Source organism: Falco rusticolus, chromosome 13 (genome assembly GCF_015220075.1).
Source record: "Falco rusticolus isolate bFalRus1 chromosome 13, bFalRus1.pri, whole genome shotgun sequence".
NCBI lineage: Eukaryota > Metazoa > Chordata > Aves > Falconiformes > Falconidae > Falco > Falco rusticolus.
In genome coordinates, this window is record NC_051199.1 from 18,468,812 (window position 1) to 18,495,814 (window position 27,003).

The 27,003-nt window shown below is 53.7% G+C and overlaps 1 protein-coding gene across 1 annotated transcript; it reads left to right on the forward strand.

The window, feature by feature from the left end:
* Positions 1 to 27,003, forward strand: MASP1 (mannan binding lectin serine peptidase 1). The gene is given in 12 exon segments (XM_037407133.1): positions 1 to 738; positions 741 to 964; positions 3,077 to 3,302; positions 11,456 to 11,633; positions 11,894 to 12,025; positions 12,508 to 12,704; positions 13,029 to 13,176; positions 13,668 to 13,786; positions 14,642 to 14,720; positions 19,281 to 19,418; positions 20,418 to 20,492; positions 24,432 to 27,003. Coding segments are annotated over 12 exon segments (2,514 nt in total). The 5' UTR covers positions 1 to 636; the 3' UTR covers positions 25,328 to 27,003.

Below are 27,003 nucleotides of genomic sequence, written 5' to 3' on the forward strand. Positions count from 1 at the left end.
TGCTACGGGCTGTTCTCTCGTTTGCAGCTTAAACAGATCTTCTTCCCACTCAGCTCTGCAGACCGAGAGAGGTTTGTGCCTGGCACAGGGAGGGGAAATGAATCTCCTGTAGCTTAGCAGGGAGTGCTCATGTTTTTACCTGTTTCCTCGACCGGAGGGAGTCAGGCTCAAAACCCGCAACTTCAGCGTTTAAAGTTTTTGCTCCCAAGCACAGTCTGCATCTAAAACTGCTCTTTTGCCCTGGCACAAAATGCTGAACCCAGCAGTTCCTCAGTTCTGCAGGAGGCTGCAAACTGGGTCTTGATTTTATTTGGACTGTCACACTCGAAAGTTTCTTGGAAACCAGATCCCCGTCCCAAACGCTGAACGGCACCGAGTGGAGAAGCCGAAAGCAAGTCCCGAGCACCGACCCCAGCTGCAGCACCACCACTACAGCTATTTATCCTCGCACAGGTTTTTTTTTTCACACGTTCTTGCCTTCTGTTTTTACTGGAGCCTCCGACCTATTGAGAGGCAAATTTTAGCCATCTGGCAAAGCAGGCAGGAGGAGGAGGGGGGAGAGAAAACACAATGTGCATGGGCACACACACACACACACAAAACTCTGGAGATTAGGGAAGACAAAAACTTCGCTGAATGCCGCCGCCGGTGCTGCGCGCAGGGGCAGCCCCGCGGCGGGAGCGGCGGGCGGGCGGGAGGACGGCTCCGTGCGGGCAGGTCTGCCTGCCTGCCTGCCTGTGGGGATGTGGGGAACGGCTGCAGGCAGGGGAAGGCGTGACCTGCATGGAAAATGCCAGACAACTCCAGACGCACACACACATAGGCGCACACACGCTCACAAATCTCCGGACAGAGATAAGGCGGACAGCGGAGCGCTTGGAAGGAGGCAAAGCCGTCCCCCGCAAACCGAGCAGCCATCCTCCGTGCCAAACCCACCGGCGAAGGCGCCCGGCGGCAAAATGAGGTGAGTACCCCCGCGATGTGCTGAGCCCGGGGTCCTCCAATGTGGTCTCGGGGCACAGCCGGGCAGGGGCCGTCCCGCGGAGGAAGGTTTCCCTCTCATCACTGTGGCTTCGGTTTACTCCATCGGCGAGTGAACAAGGGGTTACTTAATGCCTCGGCTTCGTGCTGCATCCCGGCGCGCATGCTGGCATCCCGGCATCCCGGCAGAGCCGCGGGGAGCCCCGGGTGATGGCACACCACCGGTGTGCCGCTCTGTCACGGCCCACGGGAGAAAGGTGCGAGCAAGGCTGGGTGCGCCGCACAGGCTTCAGGTCTCGGTGCACACCACCATCATCTATCACTTTTACGTGAGGTTAAGACTCTCTTAGCGTGGGGAAGAAGTTTGATGTTGTCTTGCCTCCCCTGTTTAAAGGGAAAGCAGAGAGCTGCGCTGGCAAATGGCCCGCTCCAGCCAAGGAGGTGATGCCCATTTACACCAGCTGAGCATCCAACCCTGTGCATGTGCTCTGACCAGAGGAGAAACAGTTTTTCCCTTCACACATTTTTGTGGTTTCAGACAAACTGTCAGAAAAAGGCATGTTCAACCTCACTCTGCTTGAAAGAAAAATCAATCCAAATTTCTCAGCTCCCATTAACTTTGCTTTGTAATGAAGAGCTGGGAAAAGTGACGGCACTACACAAATGAACCCCAGAAATGTACTGTCTTGGTTTTGAAAGAACACAGACAGTTTTAAAATAATCCACTTCTATAGCTTCAATTTCCTCAGCAGCATACCTAAATCAAGCCCTGATTTTGAAACCGGGTGTACGTGTACATGTGAGTAGTTCCAGTGTCTGTAACACACACCTACAAGCCTTTGCCAGGCCTTAGTACCTATTTTAGAAAGTGGAAATTTTTGTCTCTAAGAGCTCTGATTTCCTGCATGTTTCTTTTTTTTCGTGCGCTCCAGTGGGTGTAAGAAGCCTGAGTTCTGTTCCTCTTTCTGGGTCCCCTGCATTGGCACAAGCTTTTGTGTTTGTGCCTCCAGTGCAGGCAGTGTTCTCCCCTTGCACAGGGAAATACTTGGTTTATGCTAAGTTTCATGCTCAAATGGAGCTCGAGGCTGGTGCGAGGTCAGCTGCGCTGCCACTGATTTACCCGCCCTCTCCACCCTCCTCTGGGACAAACAAGTTGGTAACAAGTTGGGACAAACTCTTCAGGCTGAGATTTTTTTTTAAGCTGAGTTTGATGACAAAAAATCTCTAAGGATCTCAGCCTCTGTGTGATTTTCCATCTGGGGTGAGTGATACCCTAGGAATTGAAGAGAAAAAGCAAAAGAGAAAAGAAAGGAAAAGAGAGAAGAGTGAAGAGAAGAGAGAAGAGAAGAGAGAAGAGAGAAGAGAAGAGAGAAGAGAGAAGAGAAGAGAGAAGAGAAGAGAGAAGAGAAGAGAGAAGAGAAGAGAGAAGAGAAGAGAAGAGAAGAGAAGAGAAGAGAAGAGAAGAGAAGAGAAGAGAAGAGAAGAGAAACAGAAAATAGTGGAGAGTAACATGCTGGGTTACACTGGGGCCCTGGTCCATCCTTGCCCAGCTGCAAAGTGTGCTGTTTATTGAGAGTCATGATCCCAATTTGGCAGGATGAGGCAAAGCAGTAATAATAATAATGATACTTAGCAGTTATTGCCATGATGCTTTCATTAAACAGATTTAGAAAGCGTCATTATTTTATTAAGCATCCTTATGTTTATTCTTCCATTAAATGAAGATTTGTCCATCAGAGCCCCATTAGTTAAAGGATGTGTTGCCAGCAGCTGCTGCTCCCAGAAGCCTGAGAAACACTGAGCTCCTGATAGCACCTGGAGCTGGCTGGGAGCTGCAGGGGTGCCTTTGCATCACACATCACCCACTTTTCAAAGGGGCTTTCCCTTCCTGCGACCTATGTGCAGCTCCCACGCTCACCTCCACCTCCCCACGGCTTGGTGCGGGCTTTGCTTATGGTGACACGGTGCTGTACCTCCTCTGCCCACCACTCCAAGTGTGTGACCTTACACAACATACTTGGGAAAACAGACTGTGCCCTCGACAGGTTTTGGCATTGCCAGAGTTTCATTTCATCTCTTCACATCTGTTTTCCAGGTGCCCCCTGACCTGGTCCTTTTGCGCCTTGCTGCTCTGCACAGCAGATGCCATCGAGCTGACAGACATGTTTGGGGAGATCCAGTCTCCCAACTTCCCTGATTCCTATCCCAGTGACTCAGAAGTGATGTGGAACATCTCTGTGCCCGATGGATTTAAAATCAAGCTGTACTTCATGCATTTTGACTTGGAATCATCCTACCTCTGTGAATACGACTATGTGAAGGTGAGCTGTGATATCATGGGGCATATGGTGGGGTTGACAGCAGACCTGTTTGGCCAGCTGAGAGAGGGTAGTGCTGGAAAAGTTGGGAACAAGCTGGTTTTCCTCATTTATTGGGCAGAGGAGTTGTCAGTCCAGTGGACAATGGGGAGAGCACAGGTAAGCTGGTGACATCCATTGGACTAAAAGTGAGCGGGACACCAGATTCAGAGCTTACTCGCAGAGGACCAGAGAACTGAAAGTATTTGGGCATCTAATTCTTATTGGACCCAAGGAGATTTATGCACCCATGAGGTAATGAAACCCCTGTGGCTAAATCCCCAGCCTGTGCCACACTGATGCCAGCCACGTGCAAGGAGGACCCCTGAGTTGGGCACCCCTCACCAGGCCATGGCCATGGGTGCACCTTGCAGCCAGCCTGGATCCCTGGCCATGGCTTGCAGGCTCTTGGGACACCCTGTCCAGCCCCCAGGGAAGCAAAAGGGAAAGGTTAGGCCTGAGCTTGAGGCTGCCAGTCTGGGACCACAAGCAGAGCCTCCCACAGGCTGTAGGGCACAGACCCAAGGCTCCGTTGGGTTCAATGCAAACCCATTTCATGGCCGAGATGCAGATTTCAGGGCCACTGCTGGCAAATACCTGCAGTACAAACAAGCAACGGAGGTTCCCAGGGTGTTGTCATGGCCAAAGCCACAAAAGATTTCAGTCTGCTTCATTGCTGGGCAGTAACCCATCAGAAACGGCAGCGGGCCACACACTGCAGTGCCACAGAGCATCCTTGCCTCGTGTACCACAGGTCTCTCCAAGATGGGCTCTCCTTCGTTTCCAGGGGAAGCTGGATTCTCCGTATCTTTGAACTGGGTCAGGTTTGGTGCTTTCCAGCAGACCAGCGGGAGCAAGCAAGTGCTTTCTAGGATTGCCTGGCTGAACATGCCTTACCCCATCACCCGGCACAAGCCTCACCCTGCCCCGCTGCACAGAGCCAGGTAGAGGTTGCACTCAGCTCTGGAACCAGAAAACTCAGCCTTGGTGCTAGTTGCCAGCTAATTGAAATTATTATTTTATTCTTGCCCTAAGAAAACAAAGCAAACATTTGTGTTTTTTTTTCCTCTAGGATCTCTTGTTCGCTGCTTTAATTTCCCCTTTGTGCTGGCACTCATTCTGCTACTAACAGCTCTCATTGAGGTTTGATTAGTTCTTTCTGCTTCTCCTGGATCTTCTCCAAGCACAAGGGCCAGGGACATATATAGAGATATATTGCTTTAAAAACCCAATAAGCTCAAGGAGCGGATTTCTTGGAAACTTTCCCCATTCCAAGCTTTACCGCTCCTCCTGCCTTTCACCCCCTGCTCATTTTTCCTTTTTCATAAGGTTCCCTGTTATTCAGCCATGGTGCCAACTTGGCACCATAGCTCTCCCTGCCGCTGGATTTCCATAAGAAGGCGATATTTTTCACAGGGATTTAGATCTCAGCTGTATAAATTTGCTCGGGGCTGTAACTCAGCTTGCAGAGCCTCCACCGCAGAATTACATTTGAAAAGTGCTGGAAATGGATGGATTACGGGAGATCTATAAGCTACTCTGCTGGATAGGGGTGCAATCTTGATGCTGCTAAACCACCAGCTTAGAAAACATCAAGGAGACCAGCAAATGACACCATGCCTATTTTTCTTCTTGGGTCTGTGTGTCCAGCTTCTGTCTGCATCAGCGCAAGATTTAAAAACAGAGCCACCGTGCTCTACAGCAGCCAGCAGTGCATGGCTACAGAATGTAATTATAGACCCGACACACATAGGTGCTTCTCTGTAACACACTGCCAGTCCCAGTGAAGATGCTCATAAAGCCACAGGTGGTATTCTGTGTTCGATGGCACTCAGTGCATTCCCCCTCCATGTACTTGTTCCATTGTTTTCTGAACTCATGGGTGACTTTAATCTCTGCAGCATCTTGTGGCAGGGAGTTGTGCAGGTTAAATACATGATTATACGCCTCCACATGTGTGTGAGGAAACACCTTCTTATTTTTCTGACCATGGGTCTGACCAGGCTTTCCATCGGGGTCTTCATCATCTTGAATGCCATAAGGAGGTCAAAAAGGGGGGCTGAACAGCCCCGATGCAAGGTGGGGACCCAGCTCAGGACAGGCAGAAAGCTGCCGTGCCCTGGCTTTTGCTTTCCTTACCTCCATGGCTGCCCACGCCCCCGAGTTCTTGAGCAGTGATAGAAAGTCATCCTGAGTGGCGAGCTCAGGGCAAGCCAAGCTGTAAACCCCTGCAGATCTCTGCCTTCGGGGTGGTCTTCAGAAGGGAACAGTTTCCAGAGCTCTGAAACAATGGCTAATTAAAACAATAGCTGTTTATTCATATATATACACATATATGCATGCATGCGTGTATGTATATAAAAAGAACATGGCTCCTACAGAAATGCTTACAGGCCAGGAGGCTCGTTTTCGCAAGCAGGGACAACAGAGAGGGGGAGTGGTGCTTTGGTCAGGAAGTGAGCCAGGAGGAACAGCCACCCCCAAAACTCCCACCCAAAGAAGTCCCATGCAGATAGGAAACACCAGCCACACGCTGCCTTGGGAAGCTGTGCTCCAGGCCCCAGCGCCTCACAAGCAGCCTCTCCCCAGGTTTTGGATGGCTGCTCTCAGCCGCCTGCCAGGGCCAGGGGGACCAGGAGCAGCCACTCATGCTGGGCTTTCAGCCCCTGCCCTCTGCCGTGCTTCTCAGCAGGCTCTGCCTGGCTCGCTGCTGTCTCCAGGGAGCTCATTTGGGAGTTTGTCATTTGCAGGGGGGTGGCACTGTGGTTTGCCCAGCTCCTTTCTGGGGTCACCCAGTGAAGAACACTTCTGCACACAAGTCTCCAGCACTGGACTGGGGCATCTCAAAAGCCACAGCTGCGAGCAGGCGGTCAGGTTAAGTGTCTTGACTAGTGTCACTGAGGAGCGCTGTGGCAGAGGCAGGGAGATGGGTGATGAAATCCCAGTGGAGGGCCAGAGATGGGAGATGAAATCCTGACTTCTGAGGGGCCTTTGTGAGTAAATCCCTGACCTTATTAGGGACATCTGAGTCTGGGGTCCTGTCCATGAGGTTTTGCACATTGCTTGGTCAAACCCTGGACTGAAATCAGCCCCTGAGGTCTTGGCAGCCAACTTGGGACCAGCTCCTTGATGGAAGTGAGGATCGGGCCTGTGGTGACAGGATTTCCCCCAGGTCAGCTCATGGTGAGTCCTTGCTGGCTCGTGGTCCTTGTGGGGTTACACCTCTTCACCCCAGTCCCTACCACTGAGTCCTGATTCAGGATGGCACATGCTTGAGACCTGGCAGGTTCGGCACGTGCCACAGGGCTTTCCCTGCACTCCTTCAATCCCAGGGGCTGTCTGTGACAGCTCTCTCCAGCACCGGGTCAGGAGGGCAGAGGGGTCTGTGACACTCTGTGGGTCCCATCTCCCCTGACACAACCCACGCCTCCCTTGGATGCACCTCTTCATGTTGTGTTCAGACTTTTGCTTACATGTGGTAATTGGGACACTTTTCTGCAGCTAATGTTCACACCCATGTCCCCAGGATCTGTGCCATCAGGTGCTCGCCCAGCAGGACTCCTACTAACCCCATGTGTGGGTGCCCAGCAGCTGGCCAGGCGTCTCAGGCAAAACCAGTGGCTGCAAATAAATTTACCCACCCGAGTGCAGGATGTAGTTTTTGCTGGCCCCAGTGAGGGACTGGTGAGGGGAAAACGGGGCCAAGCTGGGGAGGCAGGGCTGCAGGCAGAGCAATGTCTCGGGGAGGGGGATTATGAAAGATTTGCAATGTGACAGAGCCACATCGCCCCAAGGTTTGGCACGGTGTTTAGGGTGCATAGTAGATCGGCTTTGCAAGCAGCATCCTGAGCTCGCAGTGTGCCATCCCCTGCCACAGGCGATTCGCATGGGGCAGGGCTGCGTGCTGCACCGTGCCAAGTGCTCAGCAGCACTGTCCCTGGGGACACCCTCAGCGCTCTACACAGCGCTGGCAGGGGCCATGCAGGGCCAGGGAAGGAGCTCGATGCTGCATTCAGGGCAGTGCATGCGTAGCCTGGGGCTGCAGGAAGGGTGCACAGGACCATTTACACTTCCCTCTGCTCAAAGGTGGGGGGAAAAAGCACAAATCTGTGCTTGGCACAAACTGGATGGTCAGGAGCAAAACATCCTTTTCTAGTGCTGTCAGCCAGCCTCAGCCAGGGGTGTGGGATCCCAAGAGGAACAGTTCAAATCCCAGGAGGCAGCTGGGATGAGGGGAGGGCCCAGGGCTTTGCTGCTTGCCTTTCCCATCCTGCTGGGTCTGCACAGAGGAGTCTGGTAGCACCAGCCACCCCCTGAACCACTGGGGACCACAGTCATGCCCTGTGCAGGGGAAGGAGGAAGGTCAGGCATGGAAGTGAGTCAGCAGCTCTGTTAGCACCCCAGCATCTCACCTGGGGTTTTCTCGCACACCCAGCCCCCCCAGGGAACAGGCCTGACCCAGAAACAGGGCATGTGGGTGCATTAACCTGCGGGAAGGGATGGTCTCCAGATGCCAAGCCAAGTCCACAGCAGGGGAAGCCATCTTCCTCTTTCCCCAACAGCACGGCTGCCATGTATGTTCCCATGGGAATTCAGGTATGCATCTGCACACAAAAGGACCCTTAACATACATCAGGGAGAGGTTCTCCAGGAGACCTAGATGGAGGTTCCTTCTGGAGCTGTCCCATCCCTGCCTCGTTTCCAACAGTCAGCAGCAGGAGCGGCATCAGTCATTTTGCAAAAAAAGCCCTCCGTTCATCTGGGTGTTGCCTTCTTGCATGCACTCTGCAAGGCGGCTTGGCAGGGGCTGCTTCATGCCCTTCCCTGTCTCTGAGCATCTCCTCCCCATGTCATGTTCCCAGTGTCTTCAGCCCAGCGCTGTGATTTCTCGGCCTAATGAGCCATTTATATATATTACAAGTGGTATGTTTGGCCTTCATCAGTCCAATTAGTGCATTCCTGGAGGGCTGGAGAAGGGGGGGTGGCGGCTGCGTTTCCGTATTGCCGGCTCCCTGCTCCTCTCCGGCGGCAGACACTGAACCGCCAGGCCAAATTCCCCTCAGTGTTTGCGGTGTTTCGTTAACCCACCCGCTGCAGGAGGCATCTCCAGAGCATCGCTGCTCCAGCATCCCCAGCAGCCCATGCTCTGGGGCAGCATCTCTTTGTTGACAAGCAGGGGCACTCCAGCTCTTGCCCAGAAGGCGGAAATCAACATGGGGCAGAGGGGGGCCACACAGCTGGGGTCACCGCTTCTCTTAGCCACAGCCCAAGCCAAAATGCAGGGGGACAGAGCCACAGCTGGGGAGGGACTCCTATTTGCCTCCAACCAGAGGGGCAAAATCTTAATGAGGGGATGAGGAGGCAAGCAGAAAGAGGGAAGACCGCAGGAGGCAGTGGCAAGGGTAGATTTAAGGCACGAGGGTGTCACTATATTTTATTTTTCAAAGGAGAATTCTTTCAGCGTATTTTTATAGGGAATTTCTCTGCAGCAATTGATATTTCCCTCAGGGACACATCTTCTCTAGTGAAAACGTCGACATCATGACCCGAGAAGGAGAAACTCCAAACAAACAACCAGGATTTAATTACCAGCCTACTCACTGGATGTAAATGATCTATGAAAAAGTACACAGTCCTCAGCAGAAGCAGCAAATATTAACCAGGGATGATGACCTCTCTGTTTAGTTTACTGCTGGAGGGCTGTCTCTGCTCCCTGTGGCTCAGGGCATGGGACCCGTCAGAGATAAGGGGCCATGGATACCTTTGGTGACGAGACCACAGCTCTCCCGGGCCTCATCCTGCCACTCCAGGGCTGTATCCAGGGATGCTAGAGGCAATGTTGGGGCTGACCCCATGGCAGGAGCATCCTCATGCCGAGGCACAGGGCACTGGGGAGGTTTTCCCGCACTTCAGTGATGCTGTGCTGTGGGTCCTGCACTGGAGAGGGATGGGAGCTCACATGGTGGCTCGTATTGTCCCTGCAGAGGTGACAGCCACCAGCCTTGCACAGAGGATTTGGCTGGAAATTGCTCCTTCCCACAGCTTTCCTTAAGAAAAAGCAGTTTCTGCAGAAAAGGCTGCGTGCTGCACACTTGCACAGCCAAGACTGCCTGTTAGGGCTGAAATGCTGTTTCCCTTCGTTTTTGGGGATGACACTCCGGTTTTTCAGTCTGAAACACTACTTCATTTCATAACAATCTTTCTTTCAGATTTAAAAGAGATTCTAAAGCACCACAGTATATTTCAAAGGAATTGAAACCAGATGGATCCCAAATTCCTTGTTTTCCTTTTTTTTTTTTCAGAACGTTGTTTCACAAAAAAAAAAATAATAAAAAATTCAATTGGGTATTTGTCCCAATGTGGGGCGCGTGTTTTTTCTCCAAATTCTCAAAATTTATCATCGGAAAGTCTCTCTCTTTTCTGGCCAGCTCCAGCTTGTATGAGAGGATGGAAAATATCTGGAGGCAATGTCAAGGCATGCTGTGTTGCCATTTCCATGTTGGCTTTCCCTGGTGTGAGTGAGTTTCCGCCTGCTTGTTCAGCCCTGGGAAATTTCCCTTACAGCCCCAGACCCTCCCCAGCAGGCACATCCCGAGGTTCTCCAGGAGACAGGGATGCAGCTGAAGGAGGATCTCACCTCGCTGAGGCCACACAAACCAGGGACAGCATTGCAACACCTCTGGGACCCCATGGGTCCCCAGGCAGGCGGCTGTTTTCCCTAGGCATGGGCTGAGGGACTGCACACTTCATCATGGCCTCAATAGCATTGGCTTGGCATGAGCAGCGGTGGGCTGGCGGGTGGTGTTCATCACATTCCTCAGTCTAGGGGTTATTCATATCCAAATCTCCTGGGGGAAACCAGCTGGGAGAGGTTGTGGATGAGACAGGAGCTGGGGATGAGATGTGCAGGAGAAGGAGATGGGGTCAATGCTGAAATGGCGCTGGAGAAAATGCCAAGGAAAAAAGAAGGGAGGGGGTTTCCAGGAAAAAACAGATGGTTTTACAGGGATTACAGTGCTTTAAGGCACAGGCAAGGCTGTGCTTTAAAGAGATGCACATAGAGACTAGTGAGCATGCTGGCATGCCAGCAGGGCACACTGGCTCATTGGTCACCTCCTGTAGACCTCTGGGTGAGTGGCTCCGGGCCAAACAGTGCCTGGCAGTGCAAGTCTAGAGCCAGATAGGGACCCTGGGTGGCAGGGACAGCACTGAGTTTGTCCAAGCCAGCCCAGGAGAAAGAAACACCACCTAAATTACAGCTGCTGCTTTGAGCTGGTGCAAAATCGATGAGCAGGGGCTCCTCTGGCATCCCAGCACCCTCCCAGTAGTGCTTTCATGCAGATGCTGCTGCCTAGATCAGCATTTGGGCCAAGGGAGGAGGTGAGGGGGAACATTTCAGGTACAGACAGCTCTGAGTGGTAATGACACAGCCCAGGGCTGATTTTCACACCTCTTCTTCCCCACTGCCTGCCCACATCCTCACCCCACCTTCCAAACAGGCTCCCTCCCTGCATCCTCCCTTTACACCCCCCTCTTCAGCTCCTCCCTACATCCCTGATGCTACCTGCTCTCAGCATCCGCTTCAGAGCGTGGCCTTCAGCAGAGCGAGCAGACCCGAGTCCCTGTGTTCATTTTGCAGAAATCATGTAACTGCTTTACAGCATTAACAGCATCTCACAGAGCTGGAGCAGTGGGAGTCACACCTGCCATGCTCTGAGCACCCCCAGGGTCACACTTGGCTGCAGAAAGTGAGGTGAATGCAGCGGGAATGACTGGAACATGCTGTTTCAAAGATACCTTGGGAAGAGCTGAGGCAGCACGAGGCTCAGCAGGATGGGGCACCAGGGGGCCAAGGCTGCATCCTTAGGCTGTGGCCATCAAAGGCAGCCGGACAGGCAGCCTGCCCCACGGAGACACTGCTGAGCCCCGCTGCCTGTCCCACGGAGACACTGCTGAGCCCCGGCAGGGGACAGGCTGGGCAAGCACAGACCTGAGCTCTCTGAGGCCGACTATGACTCCAAGCCCAGCATGTCCTCCTCCAGCAAAGCACCACAGCCCCTCCAGGCTTGCAGACACCTGCGCCCTGCCAAGCGCTCACCCATTCTTTCTGCTAACAGATTGAAGCTGAGGACCAGGAGCTGGCAACCTTCTGCGGCAGGGAGACAACGGACACAGAGCAGGCTCCTGGCCAGCAAGTGATCCTGTCCCCAGGGCCCTACATGGGGCTCACATTCCGGTCTGATTTTTCCAATGAGGAACGCTTCACTGGCTTCGATGCCCATTACACCGCTGTGGGTAAGCAGCAGTTAAGCCTGCAGGACCATCTTGCTAAAGTAGCATAACAGATTTGCTAGGGTACACCCCAGGCCAGCCCTGGGAACCCTAGCAAGAGAAATCCTTGTGTGCATCCCTTGGGCCATATGGGACTCGCTGCATGCTGAGGTGACCCACCACATGGGACAACTAATTTCTCAGTGCTGTGGCAAATGCCCCCACGAGGAGTGGTGTGTGGAGGGCTGCAGAGTGACCTCCCTTCCTTGTTATCTCCATCCTAGATGTGGACGAGTGCCTGGAGAAAAGCGATGAGGAGCTGGCATGTGACCACTACTGCCACAACTACATCGGCGGGTACTACTGCTCCTGCAGGTTCGGCTACATCCTCCACTCCGACAACAGGACCTGCAAAGGTACCACCCAGGCACAGCTCAGATGTGAGGATGGTCACACAGAAGGGTCCCTGCCTGGGCAACAGACGTACCAAACACAGGCAGAATTGCCTTCTTTTGCTGCCAGGAGGGATGAGGTGCCTCTTCCCCTATAAACCAGTAGCCTGGGACTGGAGAGTGCCCAAGGCCTGCAGTCCTCTTGTATGGGAAGGAGATGTGGTTTCTCCCATGGGCTGTGCTCCTCAGCTAAGCTCTATAGAACTCCTCAAGTCAGAGAAATTAAAAAGTTTAGTCTCTGCTCTGAATCTGCATCACGTAGATAGCAGGGATTATCCCTCAGCCCAGGACCTCTATGCCACAGGCATATTTGGAGGTTGGCTGTGAGGTTCTCCTTGGTCCACGGACACAGCCAGCAGACCCCACTCCACCGGGAGGGCTCCTGAGTGCGGCTGGGGTTGGGATGTCGCTGGCAGGGCCCTGACAGAGCCATGGCTGTGTTTCAGTGGAGTGCAGTGACAACCTCTACACCCAGAGGAGCGGGGTGGTCGCCAGCGCCGACTTCCCCAGCCCCTACCCCAAGAGCTCAGACTGCCTGTACCGCATTGAACTGGAGGAGGGTTTCTTCATTACCCTGAACTTCGAGGACAGCTTTGATGTGGAAGACCACCCTGAGGTGACCTGTCCTTATGACTACATCAAGGTGAGCTGGGCTCTGCACACTCTTCCTGTCCGGCTCTCCTGTCATTTCCCCAGTGTCCTGGTGATGGGACCAAAATTGCCCTGGTCTAAACAGGGCTGATGAAGCCAACAGGAGCCCTGTGCTCAACTGACCCCGTGTCCCTTACCATGTCTGGTTTTGACCCTCTCAGCCGATAGTGACACTCTTTCAGTTCGCTTCCCCCCCAACTCATGGTGCTTAAGCCCTGCTGACCCCACTGAAGCCCCATCCATTAGCCTCAGGGTGAAGTGATCCTCAGGGATCAAAGATCCCCCTTAAATCTCCCCTTCCTCTTCACCTCTGCAGATCAAAGCTGGCCATAGGGAGTTTGGCCCTTTCTGTGGAGAGAAGTCCCCAGGACGCATCGAAACCCAGACAAACAGCGTGCAGATCCTCTTCCACAGTGACAACTCGGGAGAGAACAGGGGCTGGAAGCTGTCGTACACAGCAATTGGTAACTCCTGCTGTTGTCCTCTGTTTGCGGTGCTTGGGCAATGGGAAGAGCTTTATAAACCCTTTATAAACATTGTGGAGACCGTGAGTTTGGTGGTCCATGATCTTGTCTCCAGAAAGGGTCTGCCAGAAATGACAAGAGGAGAGGAATAAAGTAACACGGAGCCCTCCCTTCAAAGGATGCTTTTTTTCCCTATGCCAGATGGACATTGCAAAGCAGAGCTGTTTTGGGCAGGATAATTGCACAAGCTACTGTTATTAGCTGTCAGCTTTGTAAGGCCCAAAGCCAGGGTATTACAGACTGGAGGAAAGGTCTGGAGCCTCCACTCCTAGAAGAGCCTGGCTGAGCCATGCCAGCGTCAGCTAATGGCAAGAGGCAGGGCAGGGATGCTCAGACTCTGCTACGTGGACTGGGTGTCAGAGCTGGGATTCTACATTTCCTCCATTTATTCAGCTGAGTTTTGGTTTGCTTCATTTGCTTTTTATTCAAAGGAAACCCGTGCCCACTGGTGCAACCACCGATCAATGGGAAAATCGAGCCTTCCCAAGCCAAGTACACCTTTAAAGACCAGGTTGTCATCAGCTGCAACACAGGATACAAAGTACTGAAGGTATGGGGTGATGGTGTGGAGCTGGGCACCTGGGTAGGAAAGGGGATATCCTTCCTCCCAAAGTTCTGGGACAGTGAACACAACCCAAACACCATCCTTATCCCTTTCCCAGGGGCAAGGAAAAAGCCTCCTCTGACAGCCACCAACTTTCCTTTCCAAAGACACAGGGGAAGAGATGAGATGGCACTTTCCCAAGCCATCCTCTCAGCATCCCTCCACAGCCAGCCAGCTCACAGGATGCCAAGCTTGGCACCTCTGCCAGAGAAAAAGCCAGCAAAAGCCCCAGGGGAGCTGCCAGGGCTCTGCCTGCTCCTCACCTTGGCAGGAGCTGGCTCAGCTACCCAGGCAGCCCTGCAGATGCCAGCCTCCACAAACCAGAAGGTCCTCTGGGACTTTGGGATAGCTCCACCAAGTTAAGGGGACTGGGATTTTGGCAGGCCCTTTCCAGGAAACAGCTGAGAGCCACAGGGAGTGCGGGTGACTCACAAGGTGGCTGTCTTCCCTCCAAACCAGTAGCCCACTTTGACTTCAGACATGGACCTGGCTATTTCTCTGATCTCCTCCCAACCTCATCCTTCATGCAGAGCTGCCTCCTCTACCCATCCCAACACCTAGAACAGGAATAAATGACCCCAGTTCCTTTGCATTCAGCATTGCCACTGAATTTCTGGCAGCAAGAAAACTCTTCAAGTTTTTCATTATGATTTAATTGCAATTTTTAGCTAGAAAAGTCCTCTTCCAGGGGCTCTGGATATATCTTGGCAAAATCACCAAGAAACTGATTATTTTATGGAGAGATTAACTTCCTTGTCTTGTACATTAATGGTGGATTTTTTGCTGGCATCTTCTGCACAGGATAACCTGGAAAGCGACTCCTTCCAGATCGAGTGTCTAAAGGATGGGACATGGAGTAACAAGATCCCTATCTGCAAAAGTAAGGACACCCTTCCCTGCCCTGCCAATGTTCTTTTCCTGCTGAAATCATTTCATGCTAAAGAGAGCTGCCCTGCCAGACTAGAGTTCCTTACTCAGAGACACAAACCCAGCCAGAGAGACTACATAACTGCAAAGCTCTTTTGGCTCATTCTTGGATAACATAACGGGGCTCGCTCCAAATGCCACAAGCAGGAGGTTGGTGCTTTTATTTAGATTACTCATGTAACTTGATTTGCGAGCCATTTGGCTGTCTCCCTGTCAAAGAAAGAGCAAGCCTGGCTCTTGAGAGCTAGCTGTGTTGGATAAATCTGGGACAATTTGGGGTAATCTAGTTCCTGGTCCAAGTTTCCTTCCCAATGGAGGCTACTAAGACCCAGGGAATTAGACAGGTCCCAGGTAACAGCCTAAACTGGGCGCTGCTCAGCTAAGTGGAAGGGGAGAGAAAAGTTGCCCAAATATTTACAAACATTAAAACAGGAGAAAAGGGGAGAAGAAAGGAGATGCCATTTGAAAGGACAGGTGACAATTTGCATCATCTCTTCTTTCATCTAACTCAGCTCCTCTCTCAGCTCAGGCTTGGGAGATGTACCTGATAACACCTTCTCCCTTCCCCCCAAACACCCTCCGCCCTCAGGGAGGCTCTCACTGCTGCTCAGCCTGCTGTAAGGCTGGTCCAGAGAGGAGAAAAGCAGCAAACACACCCAGAGAAGGTCCCAAGACCTTCCAGGAGAGGCAGGACAAGATGCTCTCAAGGGATGTTGGGATCCAGGCTCTTCCCATCTGGGCAGATCCTTTTTCTTTTAATGATACTGTGGATATTACCTTAGAAGAGTATTTCTGGAGTTATAATTCATGTTTTTTCACTCAAAATGGAAACTGGGAGGCTCTCAGACCTGCTAAATAGATCCATATTTGAAAAGGCTCTTTAGAAAGTGTGGGGTCAGTGATGCCTCTGCCCTGCCAAGGATCTCACCACTCCTACAGCTCTCACTATTATGTCCCATTGATTTCATCCAGCCTGAACAGCAATCAGATAAAAATTGACATTGTGTAGGAAAAAAGAGCAAAAATCTAGGAAAATATTTTTAACCCCCAAAGGTATTTTTTGGAGAAAATTGAAATAATTACCTGCATTATTCCAGCCACGCTGGAACTGATCCCTTCTTGTGTGATATGACTCACTACACTAAATTTTTAAGACTTTTTTTGGAAAGGCAAGAAGCCCCTAAATGGGCAATTCAAGCCTCCAAACTGCAATGCTCCTCACCTCCCCAGGATTTCTGGGAGAGGCAGGGCACAAGCAAGAACGGTTTTAGAAAGCGGTGCAGAAAATAGAAAACTTCGCGGCCAAGGTGGATAAAATCCAGCTCCATGGCCTGGCAAGGCTAAACGCAAAGCCGCGATGGCTTCTGCCAGCCACTGTCCCCAGGCTGCCCCAGCCAAGCAAAGCGAGCAGGTCCCTGGCACAGCCATGGCTCTGCCAGCATCCACGGCACCCCGGCACAGCTCGCTGGGCACTCATTAATGATTTCTGGTGTTTTGGGGGCTGGGTTTCCTGCATGCCTCTCTCTGCTCATCTACTAATTGGGCTTTCTCTCTCTGCTCTCCTCCTTCCCCTCTGCTTTCGGTGCAGCTGCAGATAGAGCCGACAACCAGACAGAGGGAACAGCCGGCTCGGAGCAAGTGGCCGCGTGAGGCTGGCACCGGCCGCGCCGCCCCGACAGGCAGCCTGTCTCGATGCCCCTCTCTGATCTGTCCGGTACCCAGGGCAGGTCGCCTTTGCCCCTGGCCTGGCTGCCAAATTCATCTCCGTGGCTTGTCTAACTGGCATGGCACTGTTAACCCCCCTGCGCCTGGTGCTTTCTTAACTCCGTCTCGAGAAGGGGGAAGGAAGTCTGGAGCCCAGCCCCACTTCCCCGCTGTCACGCCGCCCCACGGGAAGGGTGCCTGCCTGGCCCCGGCGCTGCTGCCTGGGGACCACGTGCTGCCGCCAGCTCCCGGCACGTCCTCCGCATCCCTCCCTCTCCGCTCGGATGCCTCGGCGGACTCGGCTCCCCCTCCAAGGCAGCGATTGCGCAAGGAGCGCGGCATGGCTGCCTGTTGGTCGGTTGGTTGGTTGGATTCAGCCTCCTGTTGCCCTTCCTCCCTGGCCCAGCGTCACAAATAAGAAACACTCCTTCCTCTCCTCTCTCCCAGAGTCCTGGTGCCTTTCAGACCCTGTGGGCAAGGAGGCATGCAGGATGGGCTGGCATTACCAGCCCTTGCCTCCAGTCACTGAGCCATGGCACTGGCACAGGGGGATGGATGCTCCTCTGCCTCCCCTTTGCTCCCCACTGCTGGCCTAGTGGAGGTGAGGACGGGCTGGCCTCAGGCTGATGGCAGCTGAAGGAGGCCAGAGCCCGGTGTCTGGCCCCATTCGTGTCCCCAAGAGCCCAGGGCATGCACTCAAGAACCCCCAAAGGCATCAGAGGCTTCACTGGGAGGATGCAGGGATGTGGACCAGATACTTGGGAGAGGAGGAGGATGATGTGCATGCTGGGGAGCTTGGTCCACTTCTGTTCCTGCAAGGATGGAGATGCTAAATGGCCCCTTTCCTGAGGGAAAAGTCTGGAAAGGCTCACGGCACAAACTCCCTCCCCTCACCCTTTCAGCAGGTCCTGGGACACTGGTAGGGCAACACCTCTGTGTAAGAGCCCGTTCTCCAGGCATACAGCCTGCCCCAGGCCTGGGGGACACACAGGGTGGGGGTGGGCTGTACCATGGCCAGTGGATGCTGCCCTGCAGCCATGAACAACCCCAGAGAAGACATGCAAGCCAGGCTGGTCTCCCAACATCCATTCCCTCCTTCCTGCAAGCCCCAGCATCCTCCAGCACCTTATAAAGGTCCCACAGTTGCTGGCACCATGGTACAGGAATGCTGTGCACCCAAGCACAATGGGAAGAGGGCAGGAAAGCTCAGGCCAGCCAGAGACCCCCCAGGGCTGGTGAGAGGGGTCTGTGTCCTGTCCTTTGCCCCTCTGCAAGGCACAGGTACCCAGAATCTCCACCCAACCTGGCTGCACCCACACACCCATCTCATCACCACCTAAAGGGAGTGGAGGGGACCCTAGTGAACAGTGAGCTGCAGCGTTTTGCCATAAACAAGGCTTTCTTCTGCCAGGCAGCTAGGCAGCCCTTAGCATTGGTACATCTGGTGTGTCAGCTACCGCAGATTCTCTCTTTGTTAGCTCGGATCGCTGCATGAGGAGTTAGGGTTCCTGTCCTCACCCCCTTCCCATCCTGGAGCACACGGAGACCCACAGATCTCACACCATCCCTGATCCACAGGACCTGCTTTCTTCAAAGTCACCCATCCCCTACTCAGCCTCTCATCCTAAATGTGGCAGAGCGCAGCTCCACAGCACTGCATTTCCTAGCAGGATCAGACCCCGGTCCCTGCCCTCCCCTGGGGCAGGTTCCCCAGGACGGGACACAGCAACACCCGAGTGTTCTGTGAGCTGCCTACATGGCAGGGAAGTGCAGCTCCCACAGGGTGAATCCTGGCTTTGGCAGATGAACCACCTCACAGTCTGGCGTCCTTCCTGGGGTGAGTGGCACCAGACCAGTCCAAGGAACAAGCTGGGAGAGGAGGTTGTTTTGAGAGAGCAGGGTGCTTTGCAGGATCTAGGGGAGAAAGGGGACCATGGGCAAGCCATGGGGGAAGGGCAACCACACCCTGGAAATCCTTCTCCTTCCTTCAGACCCTGAAGCCACACCAGGGATGGGTGAAGCAGAGCCAAACCTGCCCATGTCCTGGGAGATGGAGCAGGTGGAGTCTCACCCGATGGTGCTGGCCTTCCCGCTGCCTGCAGACGAGCCAAGCCGCACTCTCAGTGTCCTTAATCTCCTGCTGTCACAGGACAACCAAGACCTAGGATTGCTCAGTCTGACCTGTAAATGCTTATCAGCACTGTTTGGTGAGCAAGATACAGTAGGAAGGGTGGGGCCATGCCCTCAGCAAAGCCTTGTGCTTAGGGAAGCGCCTGTGATGTGAGGCGTAGGTTAATGAATCACCGCCTGCCTTTCCCTACCTACTCCTAAAGAATTCCAAGGCATGCTCTGGGACCACCTCTCAACGGATCTCACCTGCCAGAGCAGGTTTCTTCCCCTCTCAAAGGTATAGCAGAGAGATCTCACACTAAACGAGTGCACAGGAGGGGCTCCCAGGACTGGAGTCTCCACCAGCATGAGGTGTGTTGGCCATATATTCTGTGGGCCAGCTGTGCTGCTGGTGTTCAGCCATGCCCCTCTGTACCCTGTCTCTGTAGGGTGGCTATGGTGGGGTTTCACGAGGCCAGGCTGCCCTGCCGGGGGACAGCCTCCTGCTGCCATCTGAGACCATGTCAGGCTCTGCCCCCTGCAGCGTCCTAGAGAAAGGGGATACAGGACTACACAGGCCCTTGCTCTGCCCCGTAGGACCACCAACACATGCCAAAGCCCAGTATCACCTGCCCACTGGCTGGCTGATCACCCCAAGAAACAGCATAGGGCTGAACCCCACTTCTGTGTTGGCTTTCAGTTGCTGACTGCAAAGCGCCGCTGGAGCTGGAGCATGGTTTTGTCACCTTCTCCTCCAGGAACAACCTGACCACCTACCAAGCAGCCATCCAGTACCACTGCCAGCACCCCTACTACCACATGGCTCCCAACAGCACCGGTGAGCAGTGGGGCTGGGCCGTGTCCCCACGGCACGGTGTGGGTGGGTGTGTAGCCATGCGTGTGTGCATTTGCAAGTGGGGGGACCTTGGGATGGCCGCTCTGGGATGCTCTGCAAGCAGCAGGCTATGGATTTCACCTGCACACATCATACCCTGCGTCTGCACTGCCTGGATTATCAGACTGGCCGCATCCTGTTCTGTAACAAGGTAGGATGGACTTTTCACAGCCTCAGCAGATCAGTGTGGTTGTTCTGCTCTCTGCCTTCTTACCCTGCCATCTACTACCTGCAGCATATGAAATTTTCTGTGTCTCTCTGAAAGTTGCTGCTGCTGGAGAGAGCACCAGGTCCAGTAGCCTCAGAAAGGGTTCCACAAGGCTCCCCATCCTAGCACCCAAACGTCCAGTATAACCAAAGCTGAACAGATAGCAGCGGGAACATGGCAAACTGAATTTCCCCCTTATCCCCTCAGTCCAGAACCACAGAAACACCACAAGGTGCTTTGCCAAGCACCACTGGTCTCTACACCCTTCAGACCCAGCTCTGGGGGCAGAAGCAGTGTGCACACACCCCAGCTCTTCTTCCTCATCCTCCCTCAGCAAGCAAAGCCAAAGGATTTCCTCAGAGTCCTGTCTCCCTGCTTTTATCCCCCTGCACAGCCACCAGCCCTGTGCATCTGGTTCCAGCACCCCTCATGCATTACCAGAACAGGCACTGGCAGAATTACTGGGGCGGCAGCTGCCAGCTGAGGCTGGGGGTGCAGCACAGCCCTCCAGGCAACTCAAGGCAATGAAACCAAGGGTAGTGGTATGTCCCCTGCATGGGAACAGGGCTGCCAGGCCTGCCCCCCAGGAATGGAGAACAGAGAGTGTAAAAGGGAGATCCCGTCCTGCTCTGGAAAAGGGTTCAAAGGGTCCTGACAGCTGGACATCTCCTCGCTGCAGAAGACACCCCTCATACCAGGGCCACAGCCCAGCTAAATGCTTTGCTCTCTTCCAGCGACCTATACATGCGACGCATCAGGGGTATGGAGGAGCGAGGAGCTGGGGACCAAGCTGCCATCCTGCCGACCAGGTACTGGTGCTGGGGTGGCCAGTTCCCGCTGCAAGGCATGTGAATCAGGGATGTATGAGGGTGGGAAAACCTCCATGCCTGACCTGACCTGCTTCTTCCCTAGGCAGGGACCCTGCTCCCTGCTGACAATTCCATATGCCTTGGCTATACGTATCCAACTGCTGCAATGTATGGCTGGGAGGGTGATGAGGACAGAGGCGTCCTGCTATCGCAGCTGGGCCAGTCAGTCAGGGTGCAGTGGTGGCACTGAGCAGCAGTGATGCATGTCTCCCTGGCAGTGTAGGGCAGCAGTGGGGTCACAGCCATTCCAGCTGTCAGGGCTCCCCGAGCTCCCTGTTCCAGCAGACAAGGAAACCAGTAGCCCCAGGGCAGAGCCCACTGGCCATGTTCAACTCCCAGCATCACCAGAGAGAGCTCCAGCCAAGGGCAGAGAGCGTTACCTGCCCAGCACTCTGGCTGTCAGCTCCCACTAGCAGTGTGTCCCCATGCAGGAGCAATCAGCAACTCTCCAAGCCTTGCAGAAAAACTCAGCCGCTTTGCAGGGAAGGAAAAGTCCCAGGCCTTTGAGCAGTGGCAGAAATGTTTGCAGCCAGCAAGTTTCCAGGCCAGGCACCCGCTCAGGATTAAACAGAAGTCCCTGGAAGGCTGGCTGGCCATAGCCAAGTGTGGGGCCAGCTCTGGTGGCCAGGCAGGGGGGTGGAGGCAGCCCCGGGTGCAGGTTGTGGGTGGATGTGCAGGGGTGGCTCTCTGAAGAGGTGCAGGGATCCAGCTGCCATGCAGCAGCTGCAGCTGCAACCACCCCAGGGTTCAGGAGCTGGCTCAGACCCATGGAGGGTATCTGCTCTCTGGCCATGCTAAGTGACTGCGAGGCCATCCTCTCAGATTCCCTGCATCCCACAGAGCTCCAAGACCAGGGCTGTGGCTGCTCTTGTTGTGGCAGCTGCTCCCTGCATCTCTCCTTGATGTTTCAGCCTGAACTAATTTGAGCTGGGAGCATACGGGGACATCTTTTGGGGCCATAGCTGCTTTCATGGGCCATTTCCAGGCTTCCTGATTAGTGACAGAAGTCAGAGAGACTTCAGGAAAATGGAAAATCCCAGCAAGAGGGTGACACTCTCCTGAGATCGGGATCTGCAGGCAGCAGCTGGCCAGCTGCTCTTCAGATCTTCCCCTGTGTCTCACGCCACCTCCCCATCAATAGAAACTCCTCTTCCAGGCCACTCCATGCTTGCCTCTGCCATTAGTGGGAGCATTTGCAGCCTGGTCAGCATTTTTGATATGTAATTTAATAGAATAAATATTTGGCTGGATGCACTTCCTCTAAAACCATCTCCCTGGGAGCGCCGTCAGCTTCAGTGCAGCAGACCAGCTGGGCTGGGCTGGGATGCAGGAATTATTTGCCTGAGCATGTTTTCTATTCCTTGCAGCACTGGGAAAGGCAGAGGACTGGAGCACGCAGACACTCACCACGCTCCCTCCCTGCCGGAGCTGCAGTTTTCCTAGCAGCAGACCCCAGCCACAACAAATCCACATTAGCAGCTCCTGGTGCTCCTGTCCCAGTTGCAATGCTGACTCTCAGCCCCGATCCCATTGCCCTGGGGGATCAGACCCTCCTTCTGTGAGGCTTTGTATCCTTCCCTTACAGCACAGGGAGCATCAGGGCAGAGTCCTGGCACTTTCCATGGAGGATGTGGTTCTCCCTTGCAGACTTGGAGGGATGAGACCAGCACCTGAGCTGCTGTGATTCAGGACTCTTCCAGCTGTAGAAGGGCAAGCCCAAATCGGCTCCCACAACCTCCCAGCAACATCAGCACCCCCAAGCAACCTGGGAGTCCCCCTCCACAGTGCTGCCACAGGCATGCATCAGGCCCTGACCACCACCAACAACCATGTCCCAGGGCTTAAGTTCCCCAGGGGAAGTATTGTCCCTGCCCAACCTGTCCAACATTCCCAGAGCCACCTTCAGCATGCTCATTCCCTCCTCTCCCTCACACCAAGTCACAGCACCTGGATAAAGCTCCTGGAGGCAAACAAGGCAGAGCGTCAGGGCTCTTCAGACTTTAATTCTGAGTCTGTTGAGGAGCTGAGCAGAGGGATGCTGGTTTGGCTGCCAGAATTGTGGTGAGGACATGAGATGCAGAAGTAAAGCCCATGGTGCTAGGCAACATCCCATGGCTGAGCCTTCTCCAGCCACAGCTCCTCCAGGAGGGCAAATGCCGTGGCCGTGAGACCACAGACCTCGTAACAGGGCTCAGAGCGATGGGTGAGGCTCGGCTGATGTCACGCCCCAGTCCTCCCACTGGCGTTCCCCTGGGTTTATTGGCATATAGAGCAGGAGCCAGGCAAGTGGCTGAATGGTCTGGGAAGGGCTGAGTGAGGTCACAGGGCACAGTGAGGCTGCAGGATTACTCATTTTGCCTTTCTGCTTCTCAAGTGGCATGGATCCAGCCAAATCACTCCAGAAACTGAACTGCAAAGTGAGGAATTGTGAAGTGCTGGCTGACCTTCAAGCTGTCTTGTTCCACCTACCAGCTCAACTGTACAACAACCCCTTAAGTCACAGCCCTGTTTTACTGCAATTCAGGCTTGGCAGAACTCACAGCATCTGCCATGTCTTTGAGACAGCAGAAGGATCCCTCCACTTACTCTTTCCTATGGAATATGGCAGCACAGATCACGTAGATGTAAACCAAGACTGAGATCTGATATTACTTAGAGTGCTTGAAGTCCCACCCTGGCTCATGTGTTTTGCTGAATCCATGTCTGACTTCAGTGTCAGGAGATCTAGTGCAGCTTTGGGGTACCTAACCCTGGGTGAAAGGCTTCATGGCCCCATAGTGTGCTATACACCATTCTGACTATCCATGTTCATGTCCAGTGGGCAACAGCTCACTCTTTACATCAAATGAGCCTGTTATTTGCAGGGTAAATCCTCCAACCTCCCTGGAGTAGGGGTCCAGCATATAGGACTTTGGCACAAGCCCACTCTTTTCATAAAGGGCTCTCCACCTCCCTTCGTGACAGGGCCACATGTGCTACAGCCCTGCCCTGACACGTACCAAGAAAGTGACCCTTCCCAAGCTCAGTGGAGATTCCTTGGTTCTGAGACATAGCTGGGCTGGTAGCCAGAAGTGTGTCTAGATAGTCCAAGGTCTCACGGCCGAGAGCATTCACATCCTCCTTTCACAGCCTGTAACAAGGATGAAGAAGAAGGCAGTGGGAAGCTACTTTTTGGGAGCAAACCTTTGAGACTAACTGGGCCTTGATTGCCCATGACCAAACCCAGGATGGACTACCGCAGAGCAGGGAGCTGCCAGCTCTGAAGATGCCTGCTTCCCTGGTCTAGCATGGGTTCTAGTGGCTCAGCTTGGTTTCAGTCCTGTCTCCTTACCAGCAGAAGAATGGCCTGCTCTGGGCAAGCTGCCGTAACCGTGGGAGCCACACACCCATGCTCCAGGGTGCATGTGTGCTTTGGAGATGCAGGAGTAGTTCAGACCCTCACCCCACCATCCTCATGAAAGAGCAATCGACAGACTGCCCCTTTTCCAGGAGGGCAAACCGCTGCCACCAGAAATGGTTCCACCAGGCAAAGAAGACGAGAAGGGAGCTTGGGCTGCCTTTAGGAAGCAAAACCCTTCAGAAGGACAGATGTGTTCCTTTCCCAGACGTACCTCCAAAGACCTCTTAGCAGAGGGGATGGGGACCCAGCCTGCTCAAAGCTCTGAAGCACACTCTGCCCTGAGAAGGCAGAGGTGGAAGGGAGGGTGGGCTTTATCCACTGAGGAAAGGAGAAGAGTTGCCCTCTGTGGAAAAAAAAGACAGAAGTGAATGTTTGGTTTGAAGATAACAAGCCATGTGGCATAATTTACAGGGACATCCCCTTTCAGTTGTTCCCTAGGTAAGTGCTGGGAGTAACCGTCCTGTCCTTTCTGTTCCCAGTGTGTGGGCGGCCAGCTCGTCCTCTGCCCGGTATCATCAAGCGCATCATTGGCGGGCGAAATGCTGAGCCCGGCTTCTTCCCCTGGCAGGCCCTGATTGTGGTGGAGGACATGTCCCGTGTGCCCAACGACAAATGGTTTGGCAGCGGGGCCCTGCTCTCAGACTCCTGGGTGCTGACAGCTGCCCATGTGCTCCGCTCCCAGCGGCGAGACAAGACTGTCATCCCCGTCTCCAAGGAACATGTCACTGTCTACCTGGCCCTTCACGATGTGAGAAACAAGATGGAGGCCGTCAACCGGACGGTGGAGAAGATCATCCTCCATGAACAGTTTGACATCCAGAACTACAACCATGACATTGCTCTGGTCAAGCTGAAGGAGAAGGTAACCATGGGGAACTACGTCATGCCTGTCTGCCTGCCCCAGTTTGAGCATGAGCTGGAGGGGCCTCACCCCAACACGCTGGGGCTGGTGGCTGGCTGGGGTATCTCTAACCCCAACATCACGGTAGACGAGATCATCAGCTCAGGCATGAGGACACTGTCCGACATCCTGCAGTATGTCAAACTGCCGGTGGTGATGCACGCAGAGTGCAAGACCAGCTATGAGTCACGGTCGGGGAACTACAGCGTGACCGAGAACATGTTCTGCGCCGGCTACTACGAAGGTGGGAAGGACACTTGCTTGGGAGACAGTGGGGGAGCCTTCGTCATCCAGGACCCGGGAACCCGGAGGTGGGTGGCCCAAGGGCTGGTCTCATGGGGTGGCCCAGAGGAGTGTGGCAGCAAGCAGGTGTACGGTGTGTACACCAAAGTCTCTAACTATGTGGACTGGGTGGAGAAGAAAACAGGCTCCTCAGAGAGGTGGACATTTCTGGGCCCAGAGCAGGAGAGATGAGTGACTAAGCAGCCTGCCGCCGCAGCTCCTTTTCTTGTTGTTGTTGTTTAATGTGCTCCAGACTCTGGTCTTTCGCAAGCAGTAGCCACGATGCTCAGCGCACGCCAGGGCTTTGCCAGCCCTCCACGTCATTTGTTTCACTTGGTCCCACATCCTTTCGCTTGCGCTCTTAGGAAATGCTTGCTAGGGAGCTGGGGGGAGGGAGCAAAGAGAAAGATCTCAGCTGGCATCCTCAGCTTGTGCTTCCCATCTGCAAACCTCACCCACATGCCCAGGGAACCTCCCTCCAAGCCAGGACAAAGGCACAGCAATGGAGACAGCATTTCCCTGCCACCAAAGCAGGGAATTGCCCCCAGCACCGGGGCTCTCCAGCCAGATCTCGCCATCCAATGATGCAACTGCAGGAACCACAGAGACTACGGACAGCACAGAAAACCCAGCTGGGCAGGCCTGGACCTCACAGGTCCCTCATGCTGCGGAACACCTTTTCTGTGCAAAGAGTAAAGAGAGAGCCCTGGCAGCTTGCAATCATTTTTATTTGCAAACAAATATCCCCACCTGATAGCATCTCAGCTGATGTTCACCTGGCCCCAGGGATGTGACGATGCACCCACATTAGTCCTAAACTTCAGCCATGGTTGCCAAGATGGAACAAACCCAAATGGGCTACCCTTATCCCACCATGTGGGATGGGTGCCCCACAGAGGACACAAGGACAGGGAGCAGGTCTTGGACTCGATGTCACCCTCACTTCCAGCCACCAAAACTTCTCTGACCCTCTATCATCTCAAGCTCTCTCCAGTCCTCCCCCCAGACTAGCCCTTGGAATGGTTTCCAACCACAGCAGACCTCCCAAGGAAAGTTTTCCAACACACAAGACAGCATCACATCTGCTGTACCTAAACAATACTTATTTTCCTCAGAATCATTTCAGATAAAATGCCCTTCCTCGGGGTTTCACCTCTTCTTTAGGGACCTGGTTAGTCCTGCACAGCAGTGCATTCATTACTGCACAAACCTACTCCTGCTTTTAAGGCCATTGATTTGGCTGATGTACAGGTTGCTGATGGTGTTCAGTGTTTGTTCATGGGTCTTCTGGCCTATTGCAGATGTCCAAGTCATTCTAGACTGACCTCAACTCACCTAACACACCAGAAGTATTCACATCTCCCCAGCCTCCTCCCTATGCCCCATGCAGACAAGTAAGCCCCACCAAGGAAGAAGGTCAAGTGAACTTACTTTCCTTCAGCACAGACATCATCTCCTTCACTTGCCAGCGAAGCCCTCCTATAGCTGTAAGCAACTTGCAAAAATTGCCTGCTGTCCTCTCTGTGTGCCTGTAGCCTCCTTTGGGCCTCTCCTCCTCCTCCTCCTCCTCCTCTGGTTTTGCCATGCAAGGAAGGAGTCAACAGCGAACAAACCACTCTGCCATTTCGCTACTGTCCAAAAAGCCATTTGTAGAGCATGTAGAGGAGCAGAGGGCCTAAGGAAGGTCCAACTTGCAGACACACTAAGAACTGTACTCTTGGCTATGTCATGTAACTGCAAGGTATTTTTATACATATATATATATTTCTTTTTTGATACTACATTCTGTAAAATATCCAATGTCATGTAAGGATGGTTCTGTGTAATCTTCCTCCTGAGAACAAAATAAAGCTTTGATATGTACTGAA